This window comes from Drosophila serrata, unplaced genomic scaffold (assembly GCF_035046125.1).
Source record: "Drosophila serrata isolate PLE 108 unplaced genomic scaffold, ASM3504612v1 contig_228, whole genome shotgun sequence".
Taxonomy (NCBI): Eukaryota; Metazoa; Arthropoda; class Insecta; order Diptera; family Drosophilidae; genus Drosophila; species Drosophila serrata.
The window spans coordinates 1,839,820-1,867,503 of NW_028257126.1; the positions used below are offsets into that span (position 1 = coordinate 1,839,820).

The 27,684-nt window shown below is 41.5% G+C and overlaps 6 protein-coding genes and 2 long non-coding RNA genes across 11 annotated transcripts; 5 read left to right on the forward strand and 3 right to left on the reverse strand.

The window, feature by feature from the left end:
- Positions 1-1,125: 1,125 nt before the first annotated feature.
- RpL13A (ribosomal protein L13A) lies at positions 1,126-2,619 on the reverse strand. The gene is made up of 3 exons (XM_020957060.2): positions 2,578-2,619; positions 1,953-2,193; positions 1,126-1,576 (listed from the first exon to the last, which is right to left on the reverse strand). The coding sequence occupies exons 1-3, from the start codon at positions 2,596-2,598 to the stop codon at positions 1,221-1,223; spliced, it is 618 nt and encodes a 205-aa protein (XP_020812719.1). The 5' UTR covers positions 2,599-2,619; the 3' UTR covers positions 1,126-1,220.
- A 713-nt stretch (positions 2,620-3,332) lies between these two features.
- On the forward strand, positions 3,333-11,444 carry Spec2 (CDC42 small effector protein Spec2). 3 transcript variants are annotated; one of them, XM_020957564.2, is made up of 3 exons: positions 3,333-3,713; positions 9,099-9,490; positions 10,759-11,444. In XM_020957564.2, the coding sequence occupies exons 2-3, from the start codon at positions 9,251-9,253 to the stop codon at positions 10,765-10,767; spliced, it is 249 nt and encodes an 82-aa protein (XP_020813223.1). In that variant the 5' UTR covers positions 3,333-3,713; positions 9,099-9,250; the 3' UTR covers positions 10,768-11,444. The 3 variants fall into 3 exon arrangements, with proteins under 3 accessions (XP_020813223.1, XP_086686220.1, XP_086686218.1); XM_086830094.1 differs by lacking the exon at positions 3,333-3,713 and adding an exon at positions 3,752-3,980; XM_086830092.1 differs by lacking the exon at positions 3,333-3,713 and adding an exon at positions 8,126-9,007.
- On the forward strand, positions 3,473-5,291 carry Dph4 (Diphthamide biosynthesis 4). Its single transcript, XM_020957561.2, has 2 exons — positions 3,473-4,619; positions 4,679-5,291. The coding sequence occupies exon 2, from the start codon at positions 4,679-4,681 to the stop codon at positions 5,222-5,224; it is 546 nt and encodes a 181-aa protein (XP_020813220.2). The 5' UTR covers positions 3,473-4,619; the 3' UTR covers positions 5,225-5,291.
- On the reverse strand, positions 6,798-8,035 carry LOC147644154 (uncharacterized). Its single transcript, XR_015271027.1, has 2 exons — positions 7,904-8,035; positions 6,798-7,754 (listed from the first exon to the last, which is right to left on the reverse strand). It is a non-coding gene; the product is annotated as an uncharacterized LOC147644154 (long non-coding RNA).
- Positions 11,445-12,506: 1,062 nt separating the features above from the next.
- LOC147644155 (uncharacterized) lies at positions 12,507-13,001 on the forward strand. Its single transcript, XR_015271028.1, has 2 exons — positions 12,507-12,634; positions 12,802-13,001. It is a non-coding gene; the product is annotated as an uncharacterized LOC147644155 (long non-coding RNA).
- On the reverse strand, positions 12,714-15,316 carry Atu (Another transcription unit). Its single transcript, XM_020957084.2, has 4 exons — positions 15,143-15,316; positions 15,029-15,089; positions 14,169-14,967; positions 12,714-14,089 (listed from the first exon to the last, which is right to left on the reverse strand). Exons 1-4 carry the CDS (start codon positions 15,171-15,173, stop codon positions 12,779-12,781), a joined length of 2,202 nt encoding a protein of 733 aa, XP_020812743.2. The 5' UTR covers positions 15,174-15,316; the 3' UTR covers positions 12,714-12,778.
- A 188-nt stretch (positions 15,317-15,504) lies between these two features.
- Rga (CCR4-NOT transcription complex subunit regena) lies at positions 15,505-22,130 on the forward strand. Of its 2 annotated transcripts, none has more exons than XM_020957086.2 (8): positions 15,505-16,561; positions 18,411-18,546; positions 18,612-18,832; positions 18,894-19,143; positions 20,067-20,678; positions 21,300-21,504; positions 21,647-21,811; positions 21,877-22,130. In XM_020957086.2, exons 2-8 carry the CDS (start codon positions 18,414-18,416, stop codon positions 22,094-22,096), a joined length of 1,806 nt encoding a protein of 601 aa, XP_020812745.2. In that variant the 5' UTR covers positions 15,505-16,561; positions 18,411-18,413; the 3' UTR covers positions 22,097-22,130. The 2 variants fall into 2 exon arrangements, with proteins under 2 accessions (XP_020812745.2, XP_020812746.2); XM_020957087.2 differs by having other exon boundaries at positions 18,894-19,125.
- Positions 22,131-23,261: 1,131 nt separating this feature from the next.
- Positions 23,262-26,954, forward strand: asl (chromosome segregation ATPase asterless). Its single transcript, XM_020957083.2, has 3 exons — positions 23,262-23,494; positions 23,575-25,449; positions 25,526-26,954. The coding sequence occupies exons 1-3, from the start codon at positions 23,378-23,380 to the stop codon at positions 26,621-26,623; spliced, it is 3,090 nt and encodes a 1,029-aa protein (XP_020812742.2). The 5' UTR covers positions 23,262-23,377; the 3' UTR covers positions 26,624-26,954.
- The last annotated feature ends 730 nt before the right edge of the window (positions 26,955-27,684 follow it).

Consider the following 27,684-nt stretch of genomic DNA (forward strand, 5'->3'; position numbering starts at 1 on the left):
ATTTATGTTCCTTGTGTTATCTTATTTCTGATGTTCCTAAAGTATGTCATGAAGGGAAAGCATAATTTCGCTACTAGGAAGTAATAATTTGTGTGTTTGTACAAAACAGCGATTAAGTTATTTCAAATAATTTTCTGATTTTAACTAATCAAATTAAATAAGGTGACACTTACTATACTTGTTCGTTTACGAATTCATCTAAATATTATGACAAATGTATGCACACGTTTTAACAGGAATAACAAAATACACAGTCCAATAACTACTAAAGAACCGGCCACTGTGTTCAATTGCAACAAACTTCAATCCTCCGAGCCGGGTTTTCCGAATCTACTACTTGGTTAGCTGTTCAATATAGAACGTCGCGGTGGATATGTAGCGAAAGAAATATCGTCTAGAGAAAAATACTTTGTTTTTTTTTTTAAGAAAGTTTGAAAGAAGCCGCGATCTTTATTCACCATCTGAGCGCTGAGTAATTTATCTATGCAAGCCCAAAGCCAATGCATTCGCATGTAACTTACATGTTGTAAGGGAGACATATTTAACGGTAAAAAGTAATGTTCATATATATATATATTGATAAAATGTACCTACTGGGACCTCTAAGGAAATAAGTTACTAAAGGATATTCCATATGTGAGTGTCAAGTCTTCATTCCTATATAAATAAACCGAACCTGGCACTATCCTATAAACACCAAACCAATCAAAACTCCTACCGTCTTGTTTTGGGTTTAAGTTATGGTGTATGTTTTACCAAGCAATTGAAAATAATTAGTGAGGCAAGTCTGAGCAGCAACTTCAACCAAATCGTTGTTAAAAAAAAAACTCATATTGTCAGGACTTTTGGCTCTTACCTCATTCACAAATTTGAAGTGTCTAATCTCAAATCTTAGTAAAAAACGAGACAAAATGGTAGCCTACCGTAAAACTTTAACCAGTAGACCTAGCAACTAGATACATTATTTGCAATATACTTTTCTTATTGTTACTATTAGTCCTCACAAAATTCGACATCAGCCGTTTTCGCGTTGGTGTCATCTCACCTCGTTCAGAGCCGTCTTTATTTGGATCTATATAAACTGCAACTCTCAGGAAACCAAATCCGACACCCTCCAAGACAAAGTTTGTTTTTTAAACTAGATGTTGTTTTATTCTCTTTTAAAAAACTGCTGCTACGCATCTGAACGTATGTTGTAGTGTCCATCTTGTTTGTTGTCCTTAAACCTCGTAGCCGTAGGATTTGATGATCTTGTTGAAGGGCTCAGCGGCCTTGGCGATGTTCTCACGCGCCTTGACCGTCAGCTTCTTCAGCTCGCGGTTGTGCTTAAGGGTGACGCGCAGCTTGGCCTTGCGCTTGCGCTCCAAGCTCTTAATCACATCCTGGTAGTGCCATCCCACTTCGTGCGACAGGCGACCGACCTGGCAGTACTTGCGGTCGGAGCGCAGGGTCAGCACACGCATAGCGATGGGCACAACGACGCGACGGCGCTTGTCGTAGGGCGACGGGATGCCATCGAAGACACGCAGACGAGCGAGAGCAGCCTGGCCACGCTTGGTCTTGTGTGGGATCATGCCTGAAAAACAGAGGAAACGGCACGTAAGTAAAGAGACACAAGTTCTTATAAGTTTAAGGTGGTAGGGGAGCTTCAGTTGTGAGTTGGTTACACGGTTTCTCGTTCAAATAATGTAGGTAAGATTGTAATAATCATCACGATATATAGGGAAGGCTGGCAATATGCAAAATCCAGATGCTTACCTGAAAGAAAGAAATACAGTAATTAATAGAGTTTCAATTTAGCAAATTACAAAAGGTAATCCTTTAAGAGCATCAGTATAGAGTTGGTTACACGGTTTACGTTCAAATAATGTAGGTAAGATAAGATAATCATCATTGTTGTTGTGGGTTTCACTCTTATAATTCTCTTAGATTTTATAATTAAAACTGCATACCTCTGACAGCCTTGTAGAAGATCCTAGATGGGGCACGGAAGTGGAAGGGACCACGGGCCGGGTTGACATTGCACCGCTTGCGCAAATAGGCCAGGAACTTGATCTTGTTCCTGTAGAAGTGTCCGGAGAGGTTCAGCTCCTCGCAGCGCACCACCGCGACCTTGCCACCCTGCAACAGGTACTTGGCCACAACAGAGGCCAGGCGACCCAGCAAATGGCCGCGACCATCAATAACAACGGTCTGGAAACGGAGGAAGAGTAAAAATCACAGTCAGTACAAAAAATAACAATCTCAGCGCCACTTGTGTGAGGTTATGTTTGGCGGCAAGCGCATAAACAAATGTGTAGAGCACTTTTTCTCACTAACACGTTGTTTCGTTGGAACAGTGCATACAGTTCTTCGGTTCTTCAATTTTCACCCACTCCATCTCTTCACAAATGCTACTTGCATTGTTGCCGTTTTTGGCACGTGTAAGTGGAACACCCATTAAACACTCCAAACATGGCTTTTCTTTGCTCTCTTCGCACATTTCGCGGCACGCACGGCTAGCGCATATCGTACCGCACACTATCCACACATTTTCCAGCATTTTGGGCCGCTGCTTTGCCATTTTACGGCACTTACCCTGTTCGTTAAACCAGTCATGTTTAAGAACCGCACGAAAAGAAGGCGGAAGTTGCGATGACAGCAGACAATTGACAGCGCAGGGTTGCTTTGAGCCGGAGCTAGTTCAGCACTGCGTACCTGTAGTTGCCAGACCGGTTGGAAAAGTTGGCAACACCAGCTCGTGAACGTTTTATAAAGCTTCTTAAATGTTTTTATCGCTTTTTTTTGCGTTCCCCATGGATTCGCACCCCAGACCAGGGCTTCTCATTACGAAAAATGATTATAGGCGTAGGGAATGAAGGAAAGCCTTGCGGTCTGGCAACTTCAATTTAAAAGAATCTTTTACAAATATCGATATGCGACGTCGATAATATATATCAAAATATCGATACGTTTGCATTTTTTATGTGGTATGTGCTTGTGCGATAAAATATATATATTTAATATATGGATTTAATATTCACTGAGTACTGTATGAGAATTCTGTCCCAAAAATTACAACTCTAGCCCAAAAATATTTAAAAACATCGATAATGCAAAAGAATCTTTGTATTGAAAACAATATCCAAACACCGATAGTATCGATAGTGCTCCAATGTTTGCCAGTACTAAAGCAAAACTTATTATTTTTGTCAAGTTCTCAATTGAAACACTCGGATGCTTCTTTGGCTTCGAACCACCGGAGGAAGCAAAAATCGGGAATACACCCTTTTAGGTTCTCGCATGTTCTGTTTATCATTATCTTTTCAAATATTCTTTGATTTAGCTTCGGTTGGCAGCCTTCTTTCCAGTGCGGACTATCGACAACCTATCGTTATCTGTCACCTATAGCTTGGACTTCCACCGCTTTATGTCACTCTATATAACATCGATAGGATGTCTCTCCTATCGATTCGACGGACACAACAAAACATTATTATTTTTGCTTCAAGCTCCCGCTATTCACACAGTAAACAGTAAAGGTGAATCGAATGCGAATTAAACGAAACTTTTTTTCGGGAGAGTGCCATACGCGTGCTTCTGTTCACAAAAAAAGTGCTGAAAAGAGACTACAAAAGATCGGCGAAACAAGTTCTGAAAAGTGTCGGTACTCTCCCAATTGGTAAACAACAAAATTACCGCTGCACTGGAGTTCCTTTGCACGTGAAAAAAAGGCAAGTTCTTGCTGCGCACCGTTAAAATAATTTGTTTTATTCAAATGTTACATTAGTAACCCTGGAGTTCCTGCTATTGGGGCTGTTAGTTTTCCCCTTTCCTTTTTCGCTAATTTCGAAATTGGGTCAATGTGTGTGCGAGGCCTGTTTATGTGTGTTTGTGCATATAGTATATGTTTTCGGCTGCTGCTGCTGGCGAACCAGTTTGTTGACCTTGTTTTTCGGCTCTCCAAGTGCAAATGGGGCATGACTTTTTGACAATGTGTGGTGTGTACCGCTTTTCTTTTTAATGGGGATCAAACAAACGGGAGTTACAATTAGTGAACATGCAATACAACAACTTCCAGTGAGCATTCGTATTTATCACCACCTAGCAACACAATACTTTAACGCCCCCGCGAACACGCTCCTTCTTGGGGACGTTTCCGTTTTTTACAATAACAAAAAAAAACAGAGGTTTGTTTGTCAAGTACGTGACTGTGCGGGTGTGTTTTGTGCCTGTGCCTCTTTATTATATTCAATAACTGTTATTTATTCCTCGGAGCGTCTCTTTGTAAACAATAAACAGCTGTTTTCTTGCATTAGAACATTTAGTGTTGAGAAACGACACGCCTCGGTACGAAGATCAAACGCACATTTTCGGTAAAATAATGTAAATTAAACTATTTTATAAGTTACATTTTGTTAATGAAATAGTTAATATCATGCATACATTGTGTCTTTAATTGATTAATTGATTAAAGAAACAAAAAGTGTTTAAAAGTAGCAATAAAAGTTGATTGGATCATTTCCACGCCGAGTTTATTTGTATTTCATTACAAAAACTTTACAAACGAAATTGATTTAGACTAAACTACCGATTATTTGTGTAAAGTGATCTTTCAAAGATTCTCCTTAAAACTAAAAGTAAGTAAAATAGAAACTTTTAACTTCCTAAATGTGCATCACTGGTTTCCCCCTTGCAGATGCCCGACAACTTCTATGAGCTTTTAAATGTGAGTTCCACTGCCAGCTTTGAGGAGATCAAGTGCAGCTACAAACAATTGATTCTACAATGTCATCCCGACAAATTACAACAGCTCCATGACCCAAATCCGATATCGAGATCGGCGGCCCAAAACAGCAGTGACTTTAATGCGATAAACGCTGCGTGGAACACACTGAAAGATCCCGTCAAGCGTAAGCACTACGATGCCGAATTGCTGCAGTCAAAATTCCAGGCGCACAGCAATATATACGCCAGCATTGGGCTCTCCGAAATGCAACGGATCCAAGTAGAAATCGATGAATATGACGATGATGATGATGATGATGCGGGGGCTCCTCCCTCGCAAGAACCACAGGCAGACAAAGGGCCGGTGGCGACAATGTGGAGCTACGCGTACGATTGCCGCTGCGGCGGTCAGTATCTGTTCGACGGTGGACCCGGAGACGATGAGTCATCATCCGAAGTGATTGTGGAGTGCAGCGAGTGCTCCTTAGTGATTATAGTAAAACTTCCCGCAAAGTAATATTTAAATAAAGAGAACGGGGCAATAACAATGGAAATGCTGCCCAGAACAATGCTTGTGATTTAAACAATTCGATTTAAATTAACTTGAACACTCCGTTTATTGGTTTCTTGAACCCCGGCTGCGTGTCGGACCCTCTTCTTATGCAAAGCATGTTGTCGTCATCGGCGTTGTTGTTGACGTCGCTGTCGTGCATTCAACGACATCCATCCAATACATGGGCCATGCCCAGCCCCTTCTTTGTCGCTCGCTGTGCCCAAAAATGATGTAACCAGACGACGGTACATCATTTCGTTTCGGGCTCTCCACTACCCCCTTTCCCGACCGCTTGTGAATTCACTTTGCATACATTTCATTTCCGCTGTGCGAAAAGAAATATCAGCGGGCTTTAATGTCTTTTTGGCGCGTGTGAATTGTTGGAGATTTGCCAAATTACGAGCACTTTGGCTTTTTATTTACTTATTTGAGGGAGTTTTTGGGTCAAGTTTTGGGGAGACACAGACAGCTTTAATGGCTTTGCTAATCCGCGATTACGAGACAATATCCAATGGAGTTGCCTCACTTGGGACTTGGATAAAATATTATCATATTTTTAAAAGTATAAGAGCTGAAGAAGTTAGTATGCTACTGAAATTTTAAATATGTGTGATGACAACATTTATTTAGATTATAAATTTTCGAATTCTTAAATGGAAAAACTTTTAATAGAACATAGTTTTTGAAAAAAAGTTGAAAAGTTAAGTGGTTTATATTACGCATTAATAGTAATAAATTCAAAATTCTGCTCTCTAATTCCAAAACAGTTGAAAATTAAAGTAGATATTTGTTGAGTGCGTTGTATGCCGTTAAGTTTTCACAAAAAAAAAGAGAAGTTTTTAAGCGGATTAAATGGAATTATAATTACTCCGAGCTCTCGCCCATTTTTCGCTTTTTGTTATAATTCAATAACCCCGCCCGATCGACGACGATGATGTCAGCAGGCTGCAAAAGCCCAGATATGTAGCTGAAAATGTTTATAAATGACTTGGGGATGGGGGTGCGCAACCGAGGAAAATCGAGTACGCACTGCGAATCCATTTGTTTATGATTATTGCAAAGTAATTTGCAGTCGACACGACGAGAGCCTTGCTTGTGTGCTTTATTTTCTTGATTTGTTTTTATCAATCTCCCCCTGCAACATCTCTGACTCCGCCGGATAAGTACGTCACTCGATTGATAATTAACGGTTGTCTAGCTTTCGTTTTCTAAACATGCACATACTATAAATACATATGTGTAAGTGTATGTGTTTAAATGTTTTTTCTTTTGTCTGCTTGTCTGCGCATAAATGTTATTTACATAAACCGGCAGACAAGATAGATATACATAAACACTTGATTTCCAGCCCCAGTTTGAGTTAAATGAGAAAACAAAAGTCGGTGGAAAATATGCGTACCTTTCGAATGGGTACAGCTTACACATAAAAATGATTCCGAGCACTGAAAGAAATCAAAAGTGATGTTATAATACTAACATAAGGGACAAAACAAAATGCTTAAAAACATCCAAATGAAACATGCAATCATATTGATTATTTATTTTTTAAAATTAAAATATATTTTATTGTCCGAATCTCTTACAAATTTAATATGTAAAACAAATCTTATTGGATTATACCCAAAGAGTATCGCAGTTTTCTTAGTGTGCACACATTTCCCTGCTGGCCATCTCTCACTTTAATAACCTTTTGACACAGAAAATTGAAACGCTTTAGCGCATTTGCCGCTCGTCAGTCACTCATTCCATTCGTTCAGTTTCTCAGTTTGTCAATTACTCTTGGCGTGGCTTATATGCGTGTATGTAGTTGCTATTGTTGCTAAAGTTGCTGCTAGCATGACACGCGTCGCAGCGCGATTTTGAGATAAAAACGTTAACGTTAACGTTCGCTCTCAGAAAAGTGCAGATACTGCGGGCAACACAATAAGCCGGCTCGCACAGCTCCCGCTCAAGCAACGTCAACCGTCATCTCCATGTTCCAACCAGCCGGCCGAGCTCCTCATCCACATCTCTGCCCTGCCGCCCGGCACTTTCATTTTGTTTTCACTGGCGCATTAAAGACGCTTGAGCAGCTTTAATTGCCCAATGGCCAGGTCAGTCTCGGGCTCTGGCTCCGCACTTGTAGAAAGCTCAAGAAGTGTACGATTCTTCTTGTCCGACAGTGCCGGGAATTGAGCTGAACTTTTTGTATGGCCATGATAGTTGTCTTGATCTAATGAATATGATGGCACTTTTTAAGGCGGCATAAGATAATTAACACGAAGTAACACGATTTTACCACATATTCTGTGTCACAACTGTTTGCATTATGGAATAATTAATTATTCATTGGTTTAATCGTTCGGATTAATAAGTTAGTGAGTTTATCGCAGTGTGCATCCAACCAGTGACGAAGAGCACAGAGTTTACACAACCCTTCACTACCAAATGTCATCAAAAAGCCAAATTCATCAAAACAATTCTGTCAAAATCGACTCTCTTGCTCGCTTTATTTCTTTAAAAACAAAAAGATTTATGAATATCTGAAAAATGAGTACAAAATTCATCAATCAATAATTCAATGAAAATAAAATAACAAGAAGGAGTTATGAGTAAATGCATATGGAAATAATAAATTTGTCACTGATGACAACCTAGTGTTACCTTCATCAGTGCGGAAAATCATCGATGATTCATCAACAACATCGCCTTGTGTGTTTCTGAATCGTTGACGAATTACTGATTAATGTAAAGCAACACTTACATAAATAAATGCAAAACTGAGATTTAGCTAATGATGTTCATAAGAAGCTTTTTACAAAAAAAAATTAAGCAAATAATAAATACTGCTTGTGATTTTTGAAAATGAGTAGATTGGAAAGAAATGGGTGACTGTTTTAAAATTGATCTTTAATCACGAGGCTAATATTTATTTGTTAATCTTAATCAGAAAATGTAAAATTACAAAACTAATTAAATTATTAAAATTTGTTTTTTCAACTTTTCTTTTTAAGTTGATTTCTTTTAGAGTTGCGGTTTAGTTACTCTTAAAGTCTGTGAACACAAAGGTTCCAGTTAGTAAGTGATTACTAATTAGTTTACTATTATTTTAGTATGAATTAAATCCAGGCATTTTGGTACAGTTGTTCTTATATCAATGAAATGAATTGGTTTGTGGTTCGCAGCTGAGCGATTTGGTATAAGCTTGCCTTTCTTTCCAGGGGAAGTTTATCCAGAACAAATGTTAAATACAAGATATTCCTCAGAACTAGTAGGAGCTGCGAACCACGAAGATCATGAGTGATAGCTTCACGAATGCGAATACTGGTTGGGCCGCTGTTGTTTCTTGTTTCTGGTGCTTTCGACAGTGTCGTTCGTGTCTTTCTCTCAATCTTAATTACACAAAAGTGCCAATTAATTGTTGATTTTTGTTGTTTTTTATTCTGACTCGGAACTTAGCGGCTTCCCAGGCAACACCTCGGGCCATATACGTATATTATTGTTCTGTTTCGTTGTTCTGTGGCTGCTCTCGTCGCCCAAGGTGTCCGCATCTGTATCTTCATTTGTATCCGCATCTGTGAATCTGCGTGTGTGTAGCCAAGTGAAAAGCAAGGTATCAGCAAGTGGGGCAGCAACTAGAGCAGACAAACAGCATGCAGATATGCACACATACTACACGTACAAATATCTATGTAAATGTATATCCTCCCACACAAGTTGACCACTTTCAAGCCTCTTTGGATCTTTGGAGCTCGCTAACAGCTACGGGTGTGTTTGAACATAAATCTGTTTCAGCTATTATTCGGCTTTGACTTAATATCAATCATCAATATATTAACTAATCAAAGCTCAACTTTAGATCATTCCAGTTTGCCGAGGAGCGTAAATAACGCTGCAGAGAGTGTCGTCAACGTGACTAGGAGCAGCAGCAGCAGCCTCACAATTGATCGCCAGCATAGTCGCCACAACCAACAGACTGAAACGCCGTCCAGAAAGCAAACCGAGGGGAAGATGGCCAGCACCGGCGAGATCTGGCTGCAGTGGTTCTCGTGCTGCTTCCAGCAGCAGCGCTCCCCCTCACGCCGCCCACACCAACGCCTGCGCATCGACCGGTCCATGATCGGCAATCCCACGAACTTTGTCCACACGGGCCACATCGGTTCGGCGGATGTGGAGCTGTCGGCGAACCGTCTCAACGCGATCTCTGCATCGATGCAGAGCAAGGGCGGCTACGAGACGAGTTCAATACATGTGAGTTGACGGACTTTCCTTCCAGTCGATCTAACCCCAACTATAGGATAGAATCTTTACTTTGGCCTTGGCTCCGTTCCCTTGAAACAGGTTTTAAATAGATAGATTTCAGATATCGAGGTAGGGTTTAGGGTAAAAATATTGATGTTATTGATATTTGACGGAGGTTTTTCAAAATTTAGATTTAAAGACATAACGACCAGAAAATAATCGAAAACTATTATAACTTTTCCGTTGTTAAATATATTTTCATATACTCTGAGATATGACTGTACAAAATTTCAGAATTTCGTTTTTAATTTTATCCAAATCGGACGATTATGTATATATATGATATACATACATACCTGTCACAAGAATGGATAAATGTAAGAAACCGTATAACAGTAATTGTAAGATTTAAACTAATCCAATAGCAAACCTAAAGGATATACAAAGATCGGCTTGTGTAATGCCAGTTAGCTCTTTTCTTATTTTATACTAAAATTATGTACTTAAAAACAAAGAACGAAATGAAACCAACAATTATATAAAGATCATTAAAGAATTATTTGAATAATAAAAAAGAAAGCTTCTTTCGGATAGCCGAAGCTTGTATCAATTTATATTTCTTCATCATTTAAAATAATGAAGGCATACATTCAACTTATTTCCGATTTTGTTTTCAAATACAAAACCAAACTCTCAATTAAATTAGTTTGTGTTCTTTGGACACCGGATATAGTTCTTAGATAAAAACCATTTTATTCTAGTAATTTGCTGGGAGTTCTACAGGATCTTAAACGTATCCCATTTGAGATAAAAAAATCTATTAAAAAACAAATAACTGGCGCTCAGTTTGTGGAATTGAAGCCACACAAAAGGATTATTTGCGAGCATTTGTTGATAACTTTGCCGGTGTCATGTGAAAATATCTAGCCCTGAAAATAGACCATAAAAAATATATGAATTATATATATTTTGTATATATATATATTTCTGTTGTGATTCTGTTTATTTTATATCAATTCCAAGTGCTTTTACGAACATTTTAGAATAGTCTCTTTTTAGGATATTTTTCTCTTTGGTCCATTGGTGTGGCTGATAACGTCGTCCTCCTGTCTCGCCCGCTGATAGTATATACATATTAATATATTTAGTAGTTAATTGAAACAACGGAGCTGGCCAGCAGTGCAGTGCAGTGCTCGCCATGGTCTAGTACTTGGCTTAAACTGTTGACAAGTAAATCCCCGACATCAACTCATGTTTTCTTTGCCTTCTATTTACAGGCCTGCTGATGGAAACCACCGTCGGCCACCTCCCGATATGTGTACCCGCTATAAAGTGCATTTCGTGCAACATATTATTTTACAATGTGGGGAGAGGAGCAGCAGCAGCAAAACTTAAATACTTCGTACAATTCTTTGTTGTGGCGAGTTATCAGGCAAGGAGCGCGAGAGAGATACACGGACAAAATGAGATGTTTAAAGAAACACTTTTTATACCCGACAACGGCATTCATACCGACTTAAACTGCCAACTTCATTCTGTAAGTGCTTTTTGCTGATTTTGGCTATTTTTGTGAGTATTAGGTAAATGAAAAATCGCAAGTGTGCCAAGCTACTAAAATAAACAAATAATAAAAAATGAGCCTGGACCTCGATAGGTGTATAAACAGAGTCAGTTGGAGCATTCGGTAACAGTTTTCGAATGTACTTAAAGGAGGAACCGAATCTTGAATAACATAACGTATAAACACCACGTACAATGTGTTTCTATGAAAACTGCCTTACAATTATCAGCACACCCAAAGCCAAGAACCACAGTCTGACCCATGATATTTGGCCAACAAGGTGCAACTAGCGAATCTTTTTTATACAAAAGCTGACTTAGCATTTACAAACGCACACACGCCGTTAACAACTATATTCGTAAACGGAAAAACTGCCGCACAATCATATATTTAACACACAAAGAAATTAAGTTTAAGCATATTTATGATATTCTTTCCAAGTTGAACACTTATACATGTTTGTGGACCCTATAGAAGGAGGATTAGGACTCTAATCAGACTGGAGTATTTCGTTTTAGGCAAGGCGGCAAGTACCTTTGTAGAATCCCACATCAAAACACTAATCTACACTTTATATATTTGTAAAATCAAATGCAGTTGTAGATAACAGAGGAAAGAGATTAATAAATATGCAATTTGGTTCTAAGCATATATGTATGTATGTAATGTAGACTAATTGTATAAACAAAATATTTAAGCAATAATTTATGGAAATATATATATACAAAAAAAAATCGAGTGTATCGCCTTTTGTTCATGGTTCAACGGCTCCCTTATGTTTTTTTCTTTTTGAGCTAAGGATTTTCAGAGGTCAATACATATTGTGCTATTGTGGATTGCTTTATACAAGGTAGGCTATATCTATTCTTTAATCTTTATTATTATTGATTGTTTAAATAAATTTACATATTTTTGAACACTTTTTATCCTTAATAGAGTGATGCCCTGCAGTTGATTACTGCAACTTGAACAAAAAAAAATTATATTGTATTAACTTAAGATGTTTTGATTAACACAAAGACATCGTTTTCAAAGTCGAAGCGTTCGGAATAAAAGTAAAATGAACATTGAAAATGCTAATTTTTGTAAACGTAAATTAAACTCAACAAAAAACAAGAATGTTTAAAAGTAAAGGAAAATGTTGACATTTTCTAAAAACATACTGTGAAACACCAAATGTGGCAACACAAATGTTAATGTTGTAGAAGTTTTATATAGACAGAAACATTATTGGCAATTATTATGCAAAACTTAAGATAATCATCGCACTGGTCTAATTATTCGTTTTTGTTTTAGTTGCCACTAAGTTATATCCTTGTACCGGGTATAACGAGTATTTAGTTATTGTGGTGAAAATGTTTATTTTGTTTACCAAGTAGATATGTGTACCAATGGGCACAATTCTTTCAAGAATTTATATTAAGGCAAAAGAAATGAGTTAAAATCTTATAGAAACAGACCAAAATTTTTTAAAGTTAAATGCCAATTGAAAACAATGTAATAAAATGTATAAATTTATTTTTGACCATTTACAATATTAAGTGTCAGAAATTTGTTGAGATGAAGGTGCGATCGTCACTTGTCATACCTCGGTAAAAAGTGTTCTTTTTAGGTTGAATTTACAAGAAATAGTGTTTTACCTACAAAAGATACAACTGAAAGTACACATTCTTCCATATCTAACTATTTATTGGCTGTCTTAAGAAACATAGAATATATTTATACAGTAAAAGAAATTAATCATCGTTGTCGCTACCAGATCCGCTGCCGGAGCCGCTGCCACTGCCACTACCGCTGCCCGACTTGCTGCTGCCCGCGCTCTTGCGGCTGCCTTCCTGGTCGCTGCCGACCGCACTGCTATCATCCTTGCCGCTTTTGTCGCTCTTGTCACTCTTGGCGCTGCCAGCATCCGATTCGCTGTCTGAATCGCGCAGCGCCTTGCTTGCCTTGGCCTTGTCCACCTTCTTATTGCGCCGCCCCTCGAAGTCGGAGCCCTCGTCTTCATCGGAGGAGTAGATGGTAGATGCTTTCACTTCCGCTTGATTGCCGCCGCCGGATGAGCCCTTCTTGTATCTGTTTTTAATGGCGCTCAAGCTAATGGCGTTCTCATCGTCGCTACCATCGTCGTGCTGATAGGATGAGTTGCCACCACCACCCAGGAGTGGCTCGCCAGCACCCGCCTTCTTCTTCTTGGGCTGAGCCTTGTGCTGGTTGCGCATAGCTTGTCGCAGCTTGGCCTCCTCCTCTTTAAGCTGAGTGGGTCTGTCCGTGGTGGGATCCTTGCCCACCTGAGTGAGGATCTTGATGCCACTGGTCTTGCTAGAGCGATCGGCCAGCGACATAGTCATCTTCTTGTGCGTAAAAGACTCCGTTGAATGGGGCCGGAAGGTAAGCTTGGTCCTGAACACCGACTGGCCCTGCAGACCAGTTCCTTGGCGGATAAACAGATGGTTGTGGTCGCCCAGCAGCGGCTGCCGATAGGCATCGAATATCTCGTTGCCCAGGTGAAGCGACATGCTGCCGTCCGACCATCGCACATATCTGGCGTTTGACTCGCGTACCATGTTGCCCTTGTTGTCCATGAACTCACGCCAACGGATGGTGTTGCTGACTTTGAGCTTGATGCGCTGCCGTCCCTCCTCATCCATCGTCTCCTCCTCATCGATCTCATCCTCGTATGTCTCCGGATCGAAGGGATGTGTGACTACAGACAAGAAGTTCGGCAGCTTGATAAAGTGTTGCTCTTTACCAAGGTCCGCCGAGATACGGGGAATCTCCACATCGATTCTTGTCTCTGGCAACGGTTCCGGCTCATCCTCTTTGGGGGGCGGCACCACCACCTGGGATTCGGCACGATCACGGGACCGCGAGCGGGAGCGAGACCGCGACCGGCTCATGGAACGGCTACGTGAGCGGGACCTGCTCCTGCTGCGACTCTTGGAACGTGCCGGGGATTTACCGGTGGCCGGGTCAACTGCCTCATCATCGTCACTGATGTCATCTGCGTCTCCAAATATATCAGCAGCCGCTGGAGCAACCTTTTTCCCCTAATGTATTGGAAATTATGCGTTAAGTTTCCTCGAGTTTTTAGAATAAAAACACAAAACGCAAATCATTTTAGCTCACCTTCTCTTGGTCGCTCTCGCTGTCCGAATCAATCAGGCGCGATTTCTTATTGGGCGACTGGTCCATGTCGCTATCGCTGCCGCTCTTGCGCTTCTCCTGATCCGAACCGCTTGTGCGACGCACCTTCTTTTTAGGAACGCCCATGTCGCTTCCAGAACCGGATCCACTGCGACTGCGACTTCGGTTGGGGGATGGCGTGCCCGTCTTGGAGCTATACCTAGAAGTACGACTGCCACTCCTGCTTCTGCTGCGACTCCTACTCTTGCTCTTGCTCTTACTTTTGCTCTTCGAGTGGGCACGTTCATCATCGATCTGCAGGTTCGGCGAGTTCGAGCGAGACTCCTCATTACCGCTGCCCTTAGCGGTTCCACTACGTGAGCGGGATCGGGATCGAGATCTAGCGCTTCGAGCTAAACCAGATCGGCGACTTTGGGCAGATCCCGATCTCTGGCTATGGGGAGATCCTGACCGTCGACTTTGGGGGGATCCTGATCTGCGGCTCTGGGGGGATTCGCTCCGGCGACTTTGTGGCGATCCTGACTTGTGACTTTTTGGGGAAGCATCTGACCTTCGGCTTTGATGGGATCCCGATCTCTGACTATGAGCAGATCCAGACCTTTGACTATGTGGGGACCCTGATTTTTGGCTATGCACAGATGCCGATCGCCGGCTTTGCCGCGACCCCGAGCGGCGGCTTTGAGCGGATCCGGATCGGGCACTTCGCGGAGAACCAGAGCCAGACCGAGATCTTGAGGATCTCGAAGCAGAGCGGGACCGGTCACTGCCACTGCGGGGAGAACTGAAAACCGCGTTTCGCAGTGTTACAATCTTTCCATACTGCTTAAGTGTCACAAACCTACCCGGGTGCACTGCCTCGCGGCGTGACGCTGCGGCTGCCACTGCGACTAGATCCTGAGGAACCTGAAAAGCCATTCTTTAAGCTGTTTGGGTTACAAAAATCACCAGCCACCTACCACTTTCATCGTCCGAGTTTTGGTCACCCATGATGCCGGAAAAAAGACTCAATAACTTGCAAATAAAAATACGAGACCGGGAATTAAAATCGAGTTTAGGAGGTCTTCGCACTAACAGACCAAGCGATTGGCAATTCCATTAGGGCGGCCTGCAACGATCAAGCACAACGATAGATGCCCGCAATCGATATAATGTAAACAACTACTTTATTCGAGAGAAACCCCGATCAACTCGTATCTAATGCAATACAAACGGGCGGAGAGTGTTAAAATTGATGAAATTGAGGACGCAACGGGCTAAACTCCGGCAAAAAAAATATGTTAAAAAAGTGGCAGACTATCGATAGTTGTGCAGCATCGATAACCGAATTTTACATCCCTAATGCCTGTGTGTTTGTATTCGTGACAGCCACAAAGTTTTTTTGCGGAACATTTTTGTGTACAATTTAAAGCCATTTCGGGCGCTATAATTTAGCCTATTTCCCCTCCATAGTGGATCTTAAAGTAGCGCCTACACCAAGCACGCGTGCATTTTAGTGCTGGTGACGTAAAAGACACATAAATCGGGCAGCGAATTTTGCCCAATTCGCTAGTTCGGGTGAAATTTCAATGAACTGAGAAAACAAAGACAGAGACACACACTTGTAAACTCACACACAGGGTCACAGACACAGTGCTTGTGCAGCAGTGAAGAAAGAAGCAGAGACAACAGCGCAATAGCGAGCAATTATTTACTTACAAATAAAAATACAAAAAGGAAACACTACCAAAAACAGTGCACCGTTCGAGACATTTGCAAAAGTGCGGCATTTACAACAAAGTGCAATCGAAGCGAAAGAGGAAGCTAAAAGGGACACAAAAAACTTTTCGCCTTCGCCAGGCATCAACATCCTTTGATACTCTACTCCCTCTCTCGCGTTCGTTCTCTCTCTTTCTCTCTCTCTCACGGACCACGCTGCATACAGACGAGGCATATACACGTACACCCATACAGCGGTATATATGCCATTTATTCAGGGACGACACGGCGCGGAAAAGTACTAACTAACCTCGCTCCCGCTCCGGCCTTCGTTCCCGCTCCGGCTTTGGCTCCTCCACCTTGTGCTCCATCCATCCATCCATCCTCCCTTCTTCCAGACAGTCAGTGAGTGATTGTGTGTGTGTGCGTGAGCAGGAGCTAACGCTAACCTCAGGCTGCCCCATTGGATTTAGCAGGCATCCTTTGCTAATCCCTAGACGCCACGGATACGGCGCCAGGACGACGACGACTACCGCGTCCACGTCCCGCCGGCCGCTTTGGAATGTTAAATGCGGTGAGAACGATCCGATCAGTGTATGTTGTTGTTGCTGGACAGAGTGGAAAGCGAGCGTTAACAGTGGAAGTGCAAGAAGCGGCAGTATCATCTAACGTTAATTTAGGTAAGTTGATTTCGTTCAAGGCTGTTGTTTATAGCATTGGTAAACCTATTGGCTTCCGAAAGTTTCGTCCAATCCGTGTGTTTGTTGTAAGCGCTTAGCCAGTGTTGCAAACCGACCGCCGGGTCAGCTGATAAAGTTACATGCGCAGGCCAGGTACAAGAGCAATAATAGGTGAAATATCAACAAAAATTGTCCGCCCAAATTGCCAGACTCCAGGTAGCCAAAGCACATGAACGCATCGCAATCGCTTCGTTTCTCGAGAGATTGCCCCAGATGTACCTGTTCTCGCGTCAACGGCAGTGGAGGGGGCATTGATCCCACCCACACAGGCGAAGTAATGTCAGACTACACATGTCCTGTGCGAGATACCATGGCATCTGCTTTAATTGATGTCACAGTATATATGTATATTTCTTAAATTTAAAGGACATTATATACATATACTGAATGGATGCAAAAAGAATTATCCTCAAAAACTAAGTTTCAGTTTTATTCGTTTTTTTAATGTTTGCTTTTATCGCTAAATTTATTATTATAAATCAATTTTAGGAGTAATTACAGCGTTTATGTTTATTATAAGTATTATATTTAATTTTATTCGATAACAGCTTTAACTGTAGTTATAAACATTGAAAATAGTCTTATCTGTTGGTTTCTAATCGGTAATCTGAATGCATTTTTTTGTCTGTGAAAGCTCCCTTTGACACCTTTGATATACATATTTAAAGAAATTGTTTTTATTTGTTGTAAAATGAAAACGTTTGTGGGGAAAATGCCGTTTGGCCTGTTATTAGTTTTTTTCCATTATCAGAGCTCCATTTAAAATAGATTTGATTTATAGTACAATAAAAAGGGAAACGACAAGAGTTTAAGTTAACTTGCAACTTCTTTACTAAATCATAGATAAGTACAATATTTACTTGAAAATATCCTAACATGAAATATATCTTCGGTTTCCATTTACCAATATTTAGTAATCATACTTTTTGGCAGTTTGCTGCCACTGTCCGGCACCACTACCTGCATAACTGATCGTGAGACAAGTGCGGCGTGTCCTTTTCTTTCTCTCTTCTGCATCCTCCTGCCCAGCCATTCTGGTTTTTTCACCCACACCATTGCCATTGTCTTGCGTCTCCACCCCATACACAGCGGCGCTGTGCATGTGTGTTGCCCACGCCAAGTAGGAACGGCAATAATTGCCGTAGCCTTTCTGCCTTTACTTCAGCTTCTCCTCCTACTCCTTGTTCTTTTTCTCTTCATCCTCCATCCGCTCTCCCTCTCCTCTGTGTGCTGGGCGAATTCGCCAATCGACAGCTGATGCGGCGGCCATTAAACAGCATCTGACAGTGCTGCAAAGCGAAGACAGTTTTTGTTTACTAGCTCTTTTGGAAACCCCTTTTTACATGACCAGCGACTTGCAAATTACGCAAAATATCTCGATTTTTGTTTTTATATATATACATACGTACAGACGTTGCCTTGCTAGGGCTCGGCTTTTCTGTTTGTTTATTTTCTTAACACGCATATGCTCGCATTTAGTGTGTGCTGGGCGACAATTATCTGCGGGGTGTCGGATTTCTTATCACTATGAGTATGAGCCCCCTTCACTTAGTCACATAGAAGCAATGCTCTTGTTAATGGGTAAAACACTAACTGCCTGCCCACCGCACTCTTTCGATTAAGACGCAAATGCCTATGAGTCAAGGATATTTCTGGTTCCAGAAATCTTGATTTGTTTTAGTTTCCCACGAGTTGTAAAATTATTATTAATTTTAACGAGTTATTTCATTTATAAATAGGTCCGGTAAAAGATTGATTCAGCTACATAAACAACGTATTTCATTTACAGATTATGGCGAATTTAAATTTCCAACAACCCCCGAGAAGTATAGCGAACGCGGCGTTAGCTGGACGGACAACTGGCGGATTCGGTGGTAGCTCCCTGGCTGGACATGTCACGCCCACGTCAGGCATGTTCCAAACCGGTAAGCTAAAGGGTTAACCATTGCGTGTGATAAAGCATCCGATTGACATACAACGCTTTGTGCAGACTTTGTCAACTCCTATCCAGGAGCGGCGAACTACGGACAGGCGCCACAGCAGCAGCAGCAACAACAGCAACAGCAGCAGCCGCAACTGTCGCCGAACCGGAATGCGCAGCTTTCGGTCGGCGGACCCGCCATCTCCAGCGGCAACCGGAACGCCAACCTCTTCGGGCAGCGGCAGTTTGTGGAACGGCGTGCCATGCAGGGATTGGGCAGTGGACCCATGGTAAGCCCTCTGAATATATTGACACTTCAACGATCCTGGCTAATCGTATATAATTCCGCAGTCGAACATGGGGAACTTCATGCAGACGGGTCGCGGCGGCTACGGAACGGGCGGCGGCGGTGGCGGTCCTTTAAATAACTTTCACGTGTTCGGCGGTGGCGGTGGGGGCGATGCTTCCACGCCAGCTCTGCTGGATCCCACGGAGTTCCCATCGCTGACGAATGCGCGCGGCCAGAACGACCAGACACTGCCCCAATCAAATCCGCTTCAGCCGCCGGGCAGCAAACCCTATGGTAATTTCTTTACCTCTTGTGAGTTCAAATCAAAAATCCACTTCTTTTTATTTATTTCCGTTTACAACTACGATTATGTTTAAGCACTAATCCCTAAAATTTATTTAAAAACTAAAATGTGTTATAGTATTTTGTTACTAATTTTGGTTATGGTTTTGGGTAGATTAAAGTACAATACAAAACTACATTTAAATGGTTGATTTAGTCAACTGTAAATGCGTTCAAAGCTCAAAAATTAAAAAATTATCAAGTTTTGTATCGATTATATTTAAAGAAGTTTTTCTTTATATTCTCGAAAGTCTATACATATATTTTATACCTCACGATTTCCCATGTTTCCTTAGAAAACATATTTTTTACTTAATAGTTGGCAGAATAGAGATTTACTGGAAAGAGCGTTTTGCTTGTTAAAATATTTAAAAAATACAAATTCTGTGCAATTTCAAAATGAAAATTATTCTTTTTAATTGGAAATTTGTTTTAAAGTGTAGACAAAAAATACGATAACTTTGATCCTGATTGATTATTCGGCGTTCCAATATTTACCTCTAATTTTCTTTGTGCCTTCATCCTGAACAAAGAGTTGGCATGTGAATACAGTTTCTCCTTTGGCATTAAATTTCAAGAAATTCAAAAGTTTAAACATATGTGGATGCAATGAAAGTATAGCCCACTAACATTTAGACCCGTTTTATTTGCTGCAAAATTAAGAGCAAAATAATAAATAAATACATACGTATATAGTACATTTATGATTTGCAAATAAGTAGTTAAGTAGTAAGACGGGAGCTCTAATTAAACTAAGTATTTGCTCCTTCGAGTGCCCACTGGTATTGGATTAACAATTTTATATGCATTTCCTTAGTTTCAACGCGATCAATTCCTTCGCTTCACTCATTTTCCCCGGCGTTCTGCCTTTTTTCTACTATCTTTATTTCCAGTTGGCATGGTGAAGCAGCCGACGTCAGAGCAATCGGAGTTCACGATGTCAAATGAGGACTTCCCTGCGTTACCGGGCACCCAAAACTCGGACGGCACAACGAACGCGGTGGGGAGCGGCAGCGGCGGTGGAGCTGGCGGCTCTGTCGGTGCCACCACAGAGAATCACTTGGATGGCACGGAAAAGGCGATGAATTCGATTGTGGTCAGTGGATTGGCGAGCGGCGGTAGCAGCGGCACCAGTGTCGGCGTTGTAGGCGGCAATGGTCTCGGTGCCGTTGGCAGTGGCCTTGGTGGCGGCTTGGTCGTCGGTGGTAGCGCTGGAGGGAGCGGCGGTGGCACTGGAGGAGTTAGCGGTAGCGGCGGCAGTGCAGCCAGCGGTGTCGTCGGTGGATCGCATGTGAGCCTTGGCGGCAGCAGCAGTGGCGGTGGCGGCGGAGTCGGTAGCGTTAACAGTGTGCCCAACAGCAATGCCATGATGGGCGTGGGCGGCGGCCTGGGCAGTGGCAGCGCCGGTACCTCCGGCAGCGGCAGCGGGTCGGGCTGCGAGCATCTGAACGATAATTCCAGCAACGATAAACTTGTGAAGAGCGGCGTGCAAACTTCGCCAGATGGTGAGTAGTGTGCCGATAAGCTTCAGCAAACATCACTCTCGGGACTTCAATCGGTTTTTTTTTTTAATATCCCTGGTTTGCCATATTCCCAGGAGTAATTAAAAGCTTTCGTTGTATATAAAGTAATATTTTTATGGTATCTTAACGTAATCGCATTGCTAAACAGTGGCTCTCAAAAAGCCAAATATTTAAAACTGCTAAAAAAACAATGTTTATACAAAGGACATATATTCTAGAACCATAACAGTGTAACCCTCTTGTATCTAAAAAATATATCTTATATGCTTAAAAATGGTAATAAAAGTAAAACAAATCAAGTAGCTACATGGTCACTTCGTGCCCGCGGTCCACAGTAATAGCTCAGTTACATAAAATCCTCAAGCACATCGTAAAGCTGCATAGCATAGTAGGAAAAGCATGTCTAATCCAATACCGTTTTTAACATCCTAAGCACTCCAATAAATTAAATTTGATTTTTCGTAATTAAAGATATTCAACTTATTGTTTATGTGAAGACGATGTGTGAAACGTTTTCTCGGGTTGCTAATTTGAGATCAGTGATTTAATGTACCAATTTATTTATTATTTACTATTTTCTGACTTGCTTTTTGTACATTTTAGGGAAGGTCACAAACATACCAGCGACCATGGTGAACAACCAGTTCGGCATGGTGGGCCTGCTGACGTTCATTCGGGCTGCGGAAACGGATCCCAATCTGGTGACGCTGTCACTGGGCACGGATCTCACAGGCTTGGGCCTGAATCTGAACTCGCAAGAAAGCTTGCATACAACATTCGCTGGACCGTTCGTGGAACAGCCCTGCAGGTAGGAAAATTATTTCTTAACGGTTTACATACTCGACAAATAAAAAAGAAATTTGAAAGCCACTTGTCAAATTATTTTACATGAAATTTTATTTATTTTTTATTAATTTTCTTATTAACGTTTTTCATTTTTTTTTTTGCAGAGCACAAGACGTTGAGTTCAACGTGCCACCCGAATATCTTATTAACTTTGCGATAAGAGACAAACTTACTGCGCCTGTACTGAAAAAGCTGCAAGAAGATCTGCTCTTTTTCCTTTTCTACACGAACATCGGCGATATCATGCAATTGATGGCAGCCGCTGAATTGTAAGTACATCTTTAACAGGATTCATCCGAACTTCAGAAAACAGACTAAACTCCCTAAATTGCAGGCATAGTCGCGAGTGGCGGTATCATGTGGAGGAGAAAATATGGATAACTCGAATTCCTGGCATTAATCAATATGAAAAAAATGGTACAAAAGAGCGCGGCACCTTCTACTACTTTGATGCGCAAAGTTGGAAACGTTTGTCCAAGGTTTTCCAAATAGATGCCGAGAAATTAGATAAATGTCCCAATATAAGTGCGTTTATGAATGGACAGTCTGTATAAAATGAATAAAAAATGAAAAAAATTGAAAAATAAACTTATCGTTTTATTCACTGTAGTATATAAAAAATGACAAGAAGGAAAGCTGCGATGGTAAACTCTTGAAGTTTCGTAATTCGGCAAACCGTCATTATGAAAAAGAAGAATTAAATAGAAAATTAACACTAAAATATCATACGTTTGGGTACATAAAAGTATGTTAAAAGTCCCAATCCAATGAGGAAATAATTATTTTTTACTTTTGTATGCCAGATTATTTATTTATTTATCTATAAGAGAAACATGCAATTAATGTGTTCGAGGCCGATAAGAATTTATGGAACTTAACTTTCTTCATTTAGGGCCGTCGAATATTGTTTTATCACCAAGTCTTCATCGATAATAGTAATAGTATTAGTTGCGATTGATTCTTAAGTTAAAAAATTTACAATTGAAAAAAAAAATTCAAACTATTATTGGATAGTATCATATGGCAAGGATTTTATGAAAGTTAAGAGAAAGTTCCAGCAGGACGATGACCCAAAACACGTCCCTCAAGGGGTAAGGGATCGATCTGAGAGCAAAAGATGGGATTCCTTGGATAATCAAGTCCAATCAATTGACCTCAATCATCCCTGATGTGAACTCAAAGCAGTAGTAGGAAGTACTTTTAGTCAAATAAAAATCGACTATAGGATATTAGCAAAAAAACGTTGTATCCTCCAAGCCGAGGATGAAAGATAAAAGTTCTGCCCAGGCCATTGCTAGATAAATATAGACTCAATTTAAATATAAATCTTTGTACACTTATTGTTTTGTCCAATCTAAATTTCCTTATTTAAGAAATTAATTTTTTAAATTTATATATATTTTTTTAAATTTATATTTTAAGTAACCTATAGTATATATATCTTTAAAAAAAAGAGATTCGTGCAGTTTATTGAAGAATACTAGTGATATTGAGTCTGAATTATCCGTTAAGGGATATAAATTAATTTGCACACTTCTGACCAAAACCAAAAACAAATACCTCAGAAGGGTATTAAAATGTACTAAATTATTTATATTTAACTGTTAAGACAATCCTATTCAAAAAAAAATTTAAATATGTAAAGAATTGAGTTTGACATATTATGTATATTAACAGTGCGCGTAACAGCACCTTGATCTATGTTAGTGAAAACGCGTTAGGACATTTGTGACTACCAGAAAGAAGAAGCACTAAAAATCAGCGCCTGCGCCGGGAAGTAAATTTAAATTAATTTGACGCAAAACGGAACTTCCCGCGTCGCTTTTCGTAGCGCTATGAATACGCCCGGAATGAGTCTGTTCCAGGGCGCTGATACCCTCAATGTGAACTCCACGCTTGACCGCCAGGAGGAGGAAGAGGCGATACAGGATCAGAAGCGACGCGATGAGGAGGTGAGTGGAACACTGGTGTGCTGGTTTAATCAGTAGAATCGAGGCGAATAATGTCACTGTTACGTTCATTTTTACCTCAGCTGGGGCACCTGCTGGAGAACGCCTTCGACGACCTGGATGATGAGGAGAACACAATCGACTCGACGACGAATTCCCACTCAGAATTGGCGCCACCCCGTCAACCGCTGGCAGCTCTGAATAATTTTTCGCCACACTCACACACTCCTGTGCTCCAGGACAACCAGCAGCAACTCCAGCAGCAGCAGCATCATGCAAACGAGATGCACCGCATGAAGATGATGGTCGAATCCAAGAGCAAAGAATTGGAAAACGTCAATCAACTGGCCACTACTGCTCACAAGCAACTCGATGAGTTCCAGAAACGACTGACCATCATGAAGGCGGAACTGGACCGGGCGCTGCGTGAAAAGCAAAACACGCACGAGTTGCTCGTAGAGACCAAGGAGCGGTGTTCAAACCAGGAGAGTGGTCTAGAGAAGTTGCGCGCCGAGAAGAAACAACTCGAAGAGGACAACACGCGACTGGTGGGCCAGTTGGAGATCACGAGAACCATGTTATCGGATGTCCAGCGCAAATACGACATGGTGCAGCGGGACACACACAAGCGCGAGGAGCGCAACGCCGAGTTGCGGGTGCGGCAAATTGAGGATACGCACCGCGCCCAGTGCGAACTCCTGCAGCAACAGCTCAGTCAACTGGCCGATCAGCTCGATCGCAAGAAGATCGATCTGGAGCAGATGCACTCGCGCTATAATGCTCTGCAATCGGGCCATGAAACCATGTTGGCAGACAAGGCGTCCAAGATCAATGAACTGAGCCAGGCTCTAAATGAAGCCCAAATGCTGTGCAACCAAGCGACTAGCAGGGTCGATCTGGAGGCGGAGATCCAACGTCAGCAGCGGTGCATTATTGATCAGAAGGCTCGCATCGTGGAGCTTGAGAAAACGATTGCTGTACTCAACGAGCGCGTTAACGGAACTACAGCGGAGCTGGACCTAATGGACACTCTTCTGCAGCAGCATCACGCCGATGAGTCGCTAACGGGCGTGCTCAGTCAGGTGGGTGGGTCCCGGCTCATTGGTAGCACGCCTATGAACCCCGTGGATAAGGTAAACCATATCAAACAGGAGCTGTACCGGGCGCTAGGCAATCTGAAAAACAAGCGGGAGGAGGTGCGCCGGCTGGAGAAGCAGTTGGAGGAGCGCAACCAGGAGTTGCGCCTCCACCGCGACCAGGAAAATAAGTCACTAGTGCAACTTGCTACCTTGAAGGAGGAGAAAATGCGTCTGGATAATAGAGTGAAGGTCATGCAGCAGGAGCTTGAGGAGCAGCAGCACCGCTCGCAGCAGGACTCGAGTGTAAAAAGCCAGCTGGATGACCTGATAATGGAGAGGGATTCTCTTAAGAAGGAACGCGAGCAAGTTGATGAGCAGCTCAAGATCATGGAGAAGGCTATGGATCAACTGAAGCAGAATTACGAGAACCTCCAGAAGAACAACGAAGAGCTAACGAAGGATAACATGCAGCTCAAAACACGAACCACCGTTGATGACGTGCGTCTGGAATTGGAACGACACAAAATCCTATTGAAGGATGCCCAGAGTGAGGTAGAGCGGCTCAAAAAACTGTATACTGACATTGTCACCGACAAGGAGTCACTGGATTATGAATTGAGAAAATTAAAGGAAGTTGACACTCTCAAGGAGCTCCAGGAGCATCGCCAACAACTTGCTACGACCCAACGCAACTTACAGTTGGCGGAGCTTAAGTCGCAGGAGCTGAGTAAGCTACTAGAAACCGCCAAACTTGACCATGAGCGAGATCTCCAGGCACTGCGCCAGAAAAACGAGCAGGACAAGCGCGAAGAGGCGGCCACCAAGGAAAAACCCGCCAACTGCAGCAAATGCCTAGAGAATCTGGCAGATATTACAAAGGTAACCGACGGGACTTAATTAATGTATAAAAAAAAACATTGTAAACATTTCGTTTATGTTTCTTTCTGACTTTCAGGCTGAAATCCGTATGTTGAAGCTCCAAAATGTTAACTCAATGCAGGCCAAGGAACTTAAGGAATTGGAGCAGGAGCTCGAACACGGCAAAGCACTTCAGCGCGAGATGCAGGCGAAAGTTGAACAGTCGAAAAAGCAGGAAGAACTTATTAATGACTTAAAAGAGAAAGTTCTGCAGTTTGAGGCTTATATCGCACAGCAGGAGGAGGATCAAAAGCAACAGCTGCAGCAGAGGACCAGCCCTAGTCCCAAGACGAATTCAAACTCGTCTCCAATTTCTGGCACTTCACCAGAGCTTACCCAGGAGAGAATAAAGCGCATCGAGCAGCGCGTGCGCGATGAGATGGCAAAACTGTTCGCTGCTGAGCTAAAAAAGTTCTCTAGCCGGCTGCAACACCTGGAGGAGCGAAATCAGTGTCTTCAACGGGAGTATCAAGCAGTGTGCACCGAGCTGCAGCAGCGGCAAACTGAGGTGGATCTACTGAAACAAACCATACTGGCCGAACGGGAGAAGATGCAAGAGATTCTAGTTGCTAAGGATGATAAGCAGAAATCAATTGTGCAAAACTGTAACCAGCAACTGGCGGCGAAAGATGAACGCATGGCGAAGTTAATTCGCCAACTGGAGGAAAATCATGCCAGTATCGAATCCGAACGGCAGTCCATGAAAACAGTCATGGGACAGTGGGAGAAGCAACGCATAAGCGTCGATGAGGTGGAGAAACAATGGCGGCAGCAGCTGGAATCGTTGCGCGCCAACCACGAGGAGGCGATGAAAGCCCTCCAGCAGCGCTACCAAAGTGCCAAGCGTACCGCTCACAATTACAAGCTCTATGCCGAAGACAAGGAAGCGCACATGAAGCGCGAGTACGAGCGCATAAAGCACGAGTATGATCTATCTCTGGCCAAGATCGAGGCGACCATGAACCAGCACTTGGAGCGCCAGAGCCGCGAGCGGCTACGCGAGAAAGAGAACGAGCAGCCAAGCAATAGCATCACCACCAATTCCAACAGAAAGTCAAATGGAAACCCTAACAGCAAAGGCAAAGACAAATGCAATGGAACAAATAAAAGCAATGGAAACACTAAGGTCATTTAGTATTATACATATGTCTCTCGTTTGCGGAATTATTTGTTAATTGTTTGTTTTTACATACATACATTCCTCACGATTTCATGATTTTCTGTATTTTTATCTACCATCTTAGTTTAACAAAAGTCCCATTAAAAAAATCTAACATATAAAAAAAATCTCATTTTATGTTTATTACTAAAATGAATATACATAACTTAGTGGCTAATTTATTTAAAATTTTAATTAATCTAAAATCGTAGTTTCTTTATTTTAGACAAAAAATTGTTTATTTTAGGAAATTAGTTGTTTAAAAGGACTCGTAAATATAAAATGACCATTAAGGATTGTCTTAAAATGTTTTGCGACTTCCTCAGAGATGAGCATCAGATCAGCCAGAACAGAAATTTGTGTAGTTTCTTGTACTTCGCTGTATAATTAGGAGCGACAGTTTCTTTAAATAGAAAGACGAGGTATAATCAAATAAACTCGCAGGTATGATTTTTCCTCTGTTTGCGACTTTTAGTCCTGGCTTCGATTTTCGTTCTTATTTATTAAATATTCGTTTTTTGCTTAAATTTTTGCCTCAAGGTATTTATAACCACAATAAACTAATAAGACAATAGGAAGAGATATTAGCAAGTGTTGATAAAATTATACCCTTTCAGGGTTTTATAATTTTTTCCGAAGTTTGCAAAGTGTATATATTCTTGATCAGCATCAACAGTCGATTCGATATAGTCATGTCAATCGGTCTTCTATATCGTATAGCTGACATAGAACAATAAAAAATGATAACTTTTTAATTTTTTCACATATTTTCATAAAATATATGATAGATATATGTCCGTTTTATATTATTCTAGAATTTCGGTTTTAGTTTTGTGAAAATCGGATGACTACACCTTACAGCTGCTATAGAAAGTATCGTTAAGTGTAAATGTAAAACTGTTAATGTAATAAGTATATGTTACTGAAATAATTAAATGAATTAGTTCGTTGTTGAAATAGAAATAATTTTAATACACGTCCCCTATAGCTTCCCTTTTTTGTGCTCGTCCAGATAAGATGAGACAGTAAGGCTCTTT

What these genes read in the sequence shown, in the direction of transcription:
- Rga (XM_020957086.2), top strand. Translation starts at nt 18,414, where the DNA reads ATGGCGAATTTAAATTTCCAACAACCCCCGAGAAGTATAGCGAACGCG. An exon ending in TGGTAATTTCTTTACCTCTT is followed by an intron (nt 19,144 to 20,066) that starts GTGAGTTCAAAT and finishes CTTTATTTCCAG; the next exon opens with TTGGCATGGTGAAGCAGCCG. An exon ending in TTGATGGCAGCCGCTGAATT is followed by an intron (nt 21,812 to 21,876) that starts GTAAGTACATCT and finishes CCTAAATTGCAG; the next exon opens with GCATAGTCGCGAGTGGCGGT.
- RpL13A (XM_020957060.2), bottom strand. Translation starts at nt 2,598, where the DNA reads ATGACTGGTTTAACGAACAGG. An exon ending in TGACTGGTTTAACGAACAGG is followed by an intron (nt 2,194 to 2,577) that starts GTAAGTGCCGTA and finishes CTCCGTTTCCAG; the next exon opens with ACCGTTGTTATTGATGGTCG. An exon ending in CTTCTACAAGGCTGTCAGAG is followed by an intron (nt 1,577 to 1,952) that starts GTATGCAGTTTT and finishes TCTGTTTTTCAG; the next exon opens with GCATGATCCCACACAAGACC.
- Dph4 (XM_020957561.2), top strand. Translation starts at nt 4,679, where the DNA reads ATGCCCGACAACTTCTATGAGCTTTTAAATGTGAGTTCCACTGCCAGC.
- Spec2 (XM_086830092.1), top strand. Translation starts at nt 8,893, where the DNA reads ATGCAGATATGCACACATACTACACGTACAAATATCTATGTAAATGTA. An exon ending in GAGCTCGCTAACAGCTACGG is followed by an intron (nt 9,008 to 9,098) that starts GTGTGTTTGAAC and finishes GCTCAACTTTAG; the next exon opens with ATCATTCCAGTTTGCCGAGG.
- Atu (XM_020957084.2), bottom strand. Translation starts at nt 15,173, where the DNA reads ATGGGTGACCAAAACTCGGACGATGAAAGTG. An exon ending in AAACTCGGACGATGAAAGTG is followed by an intron (nt 15,090 to 15,142) that starts GTAGGTGGCTGG and finishes ATGGCTTTTCAG; the next exon opens with GTTCCTCAGGATCTAGTCGC. An exon ending in CCGCGAGGCAGTGCACCCGG is followed by an intron (nt 14,968 to 15,028) that starts GTAGGTTTGTGA and finishes CGCGGTTTTCAG; the next exon opens with TTCTCCCCGCAGTGGCAGTG.
- asl (XM_020957083.2), top strand. Translation starts at nt 23,378, where the DNA reads ATGAATACGCCCGGAATGAGTCTGTTCCAGGGCGCTGATACCCTCAAT. An exon ending in AGAAGCGACGCGATGAGGAG is followed by an intron (nt 23,495 to 23,574) that starts GTGAGTGGAACA and finishes TTTTTACCTCAG; the next exon opens with CTGGGGCACCTGCTGGAGAA. An exon ending in ATCTGGCAGATATTACAAAG is followed by an intron (nt 25,450 to 25,525) that starts GTAACCGACGGG and finishes TCTGACTTTCAG; the next exon opens with GCTGAAATCCGTATGTTGAA.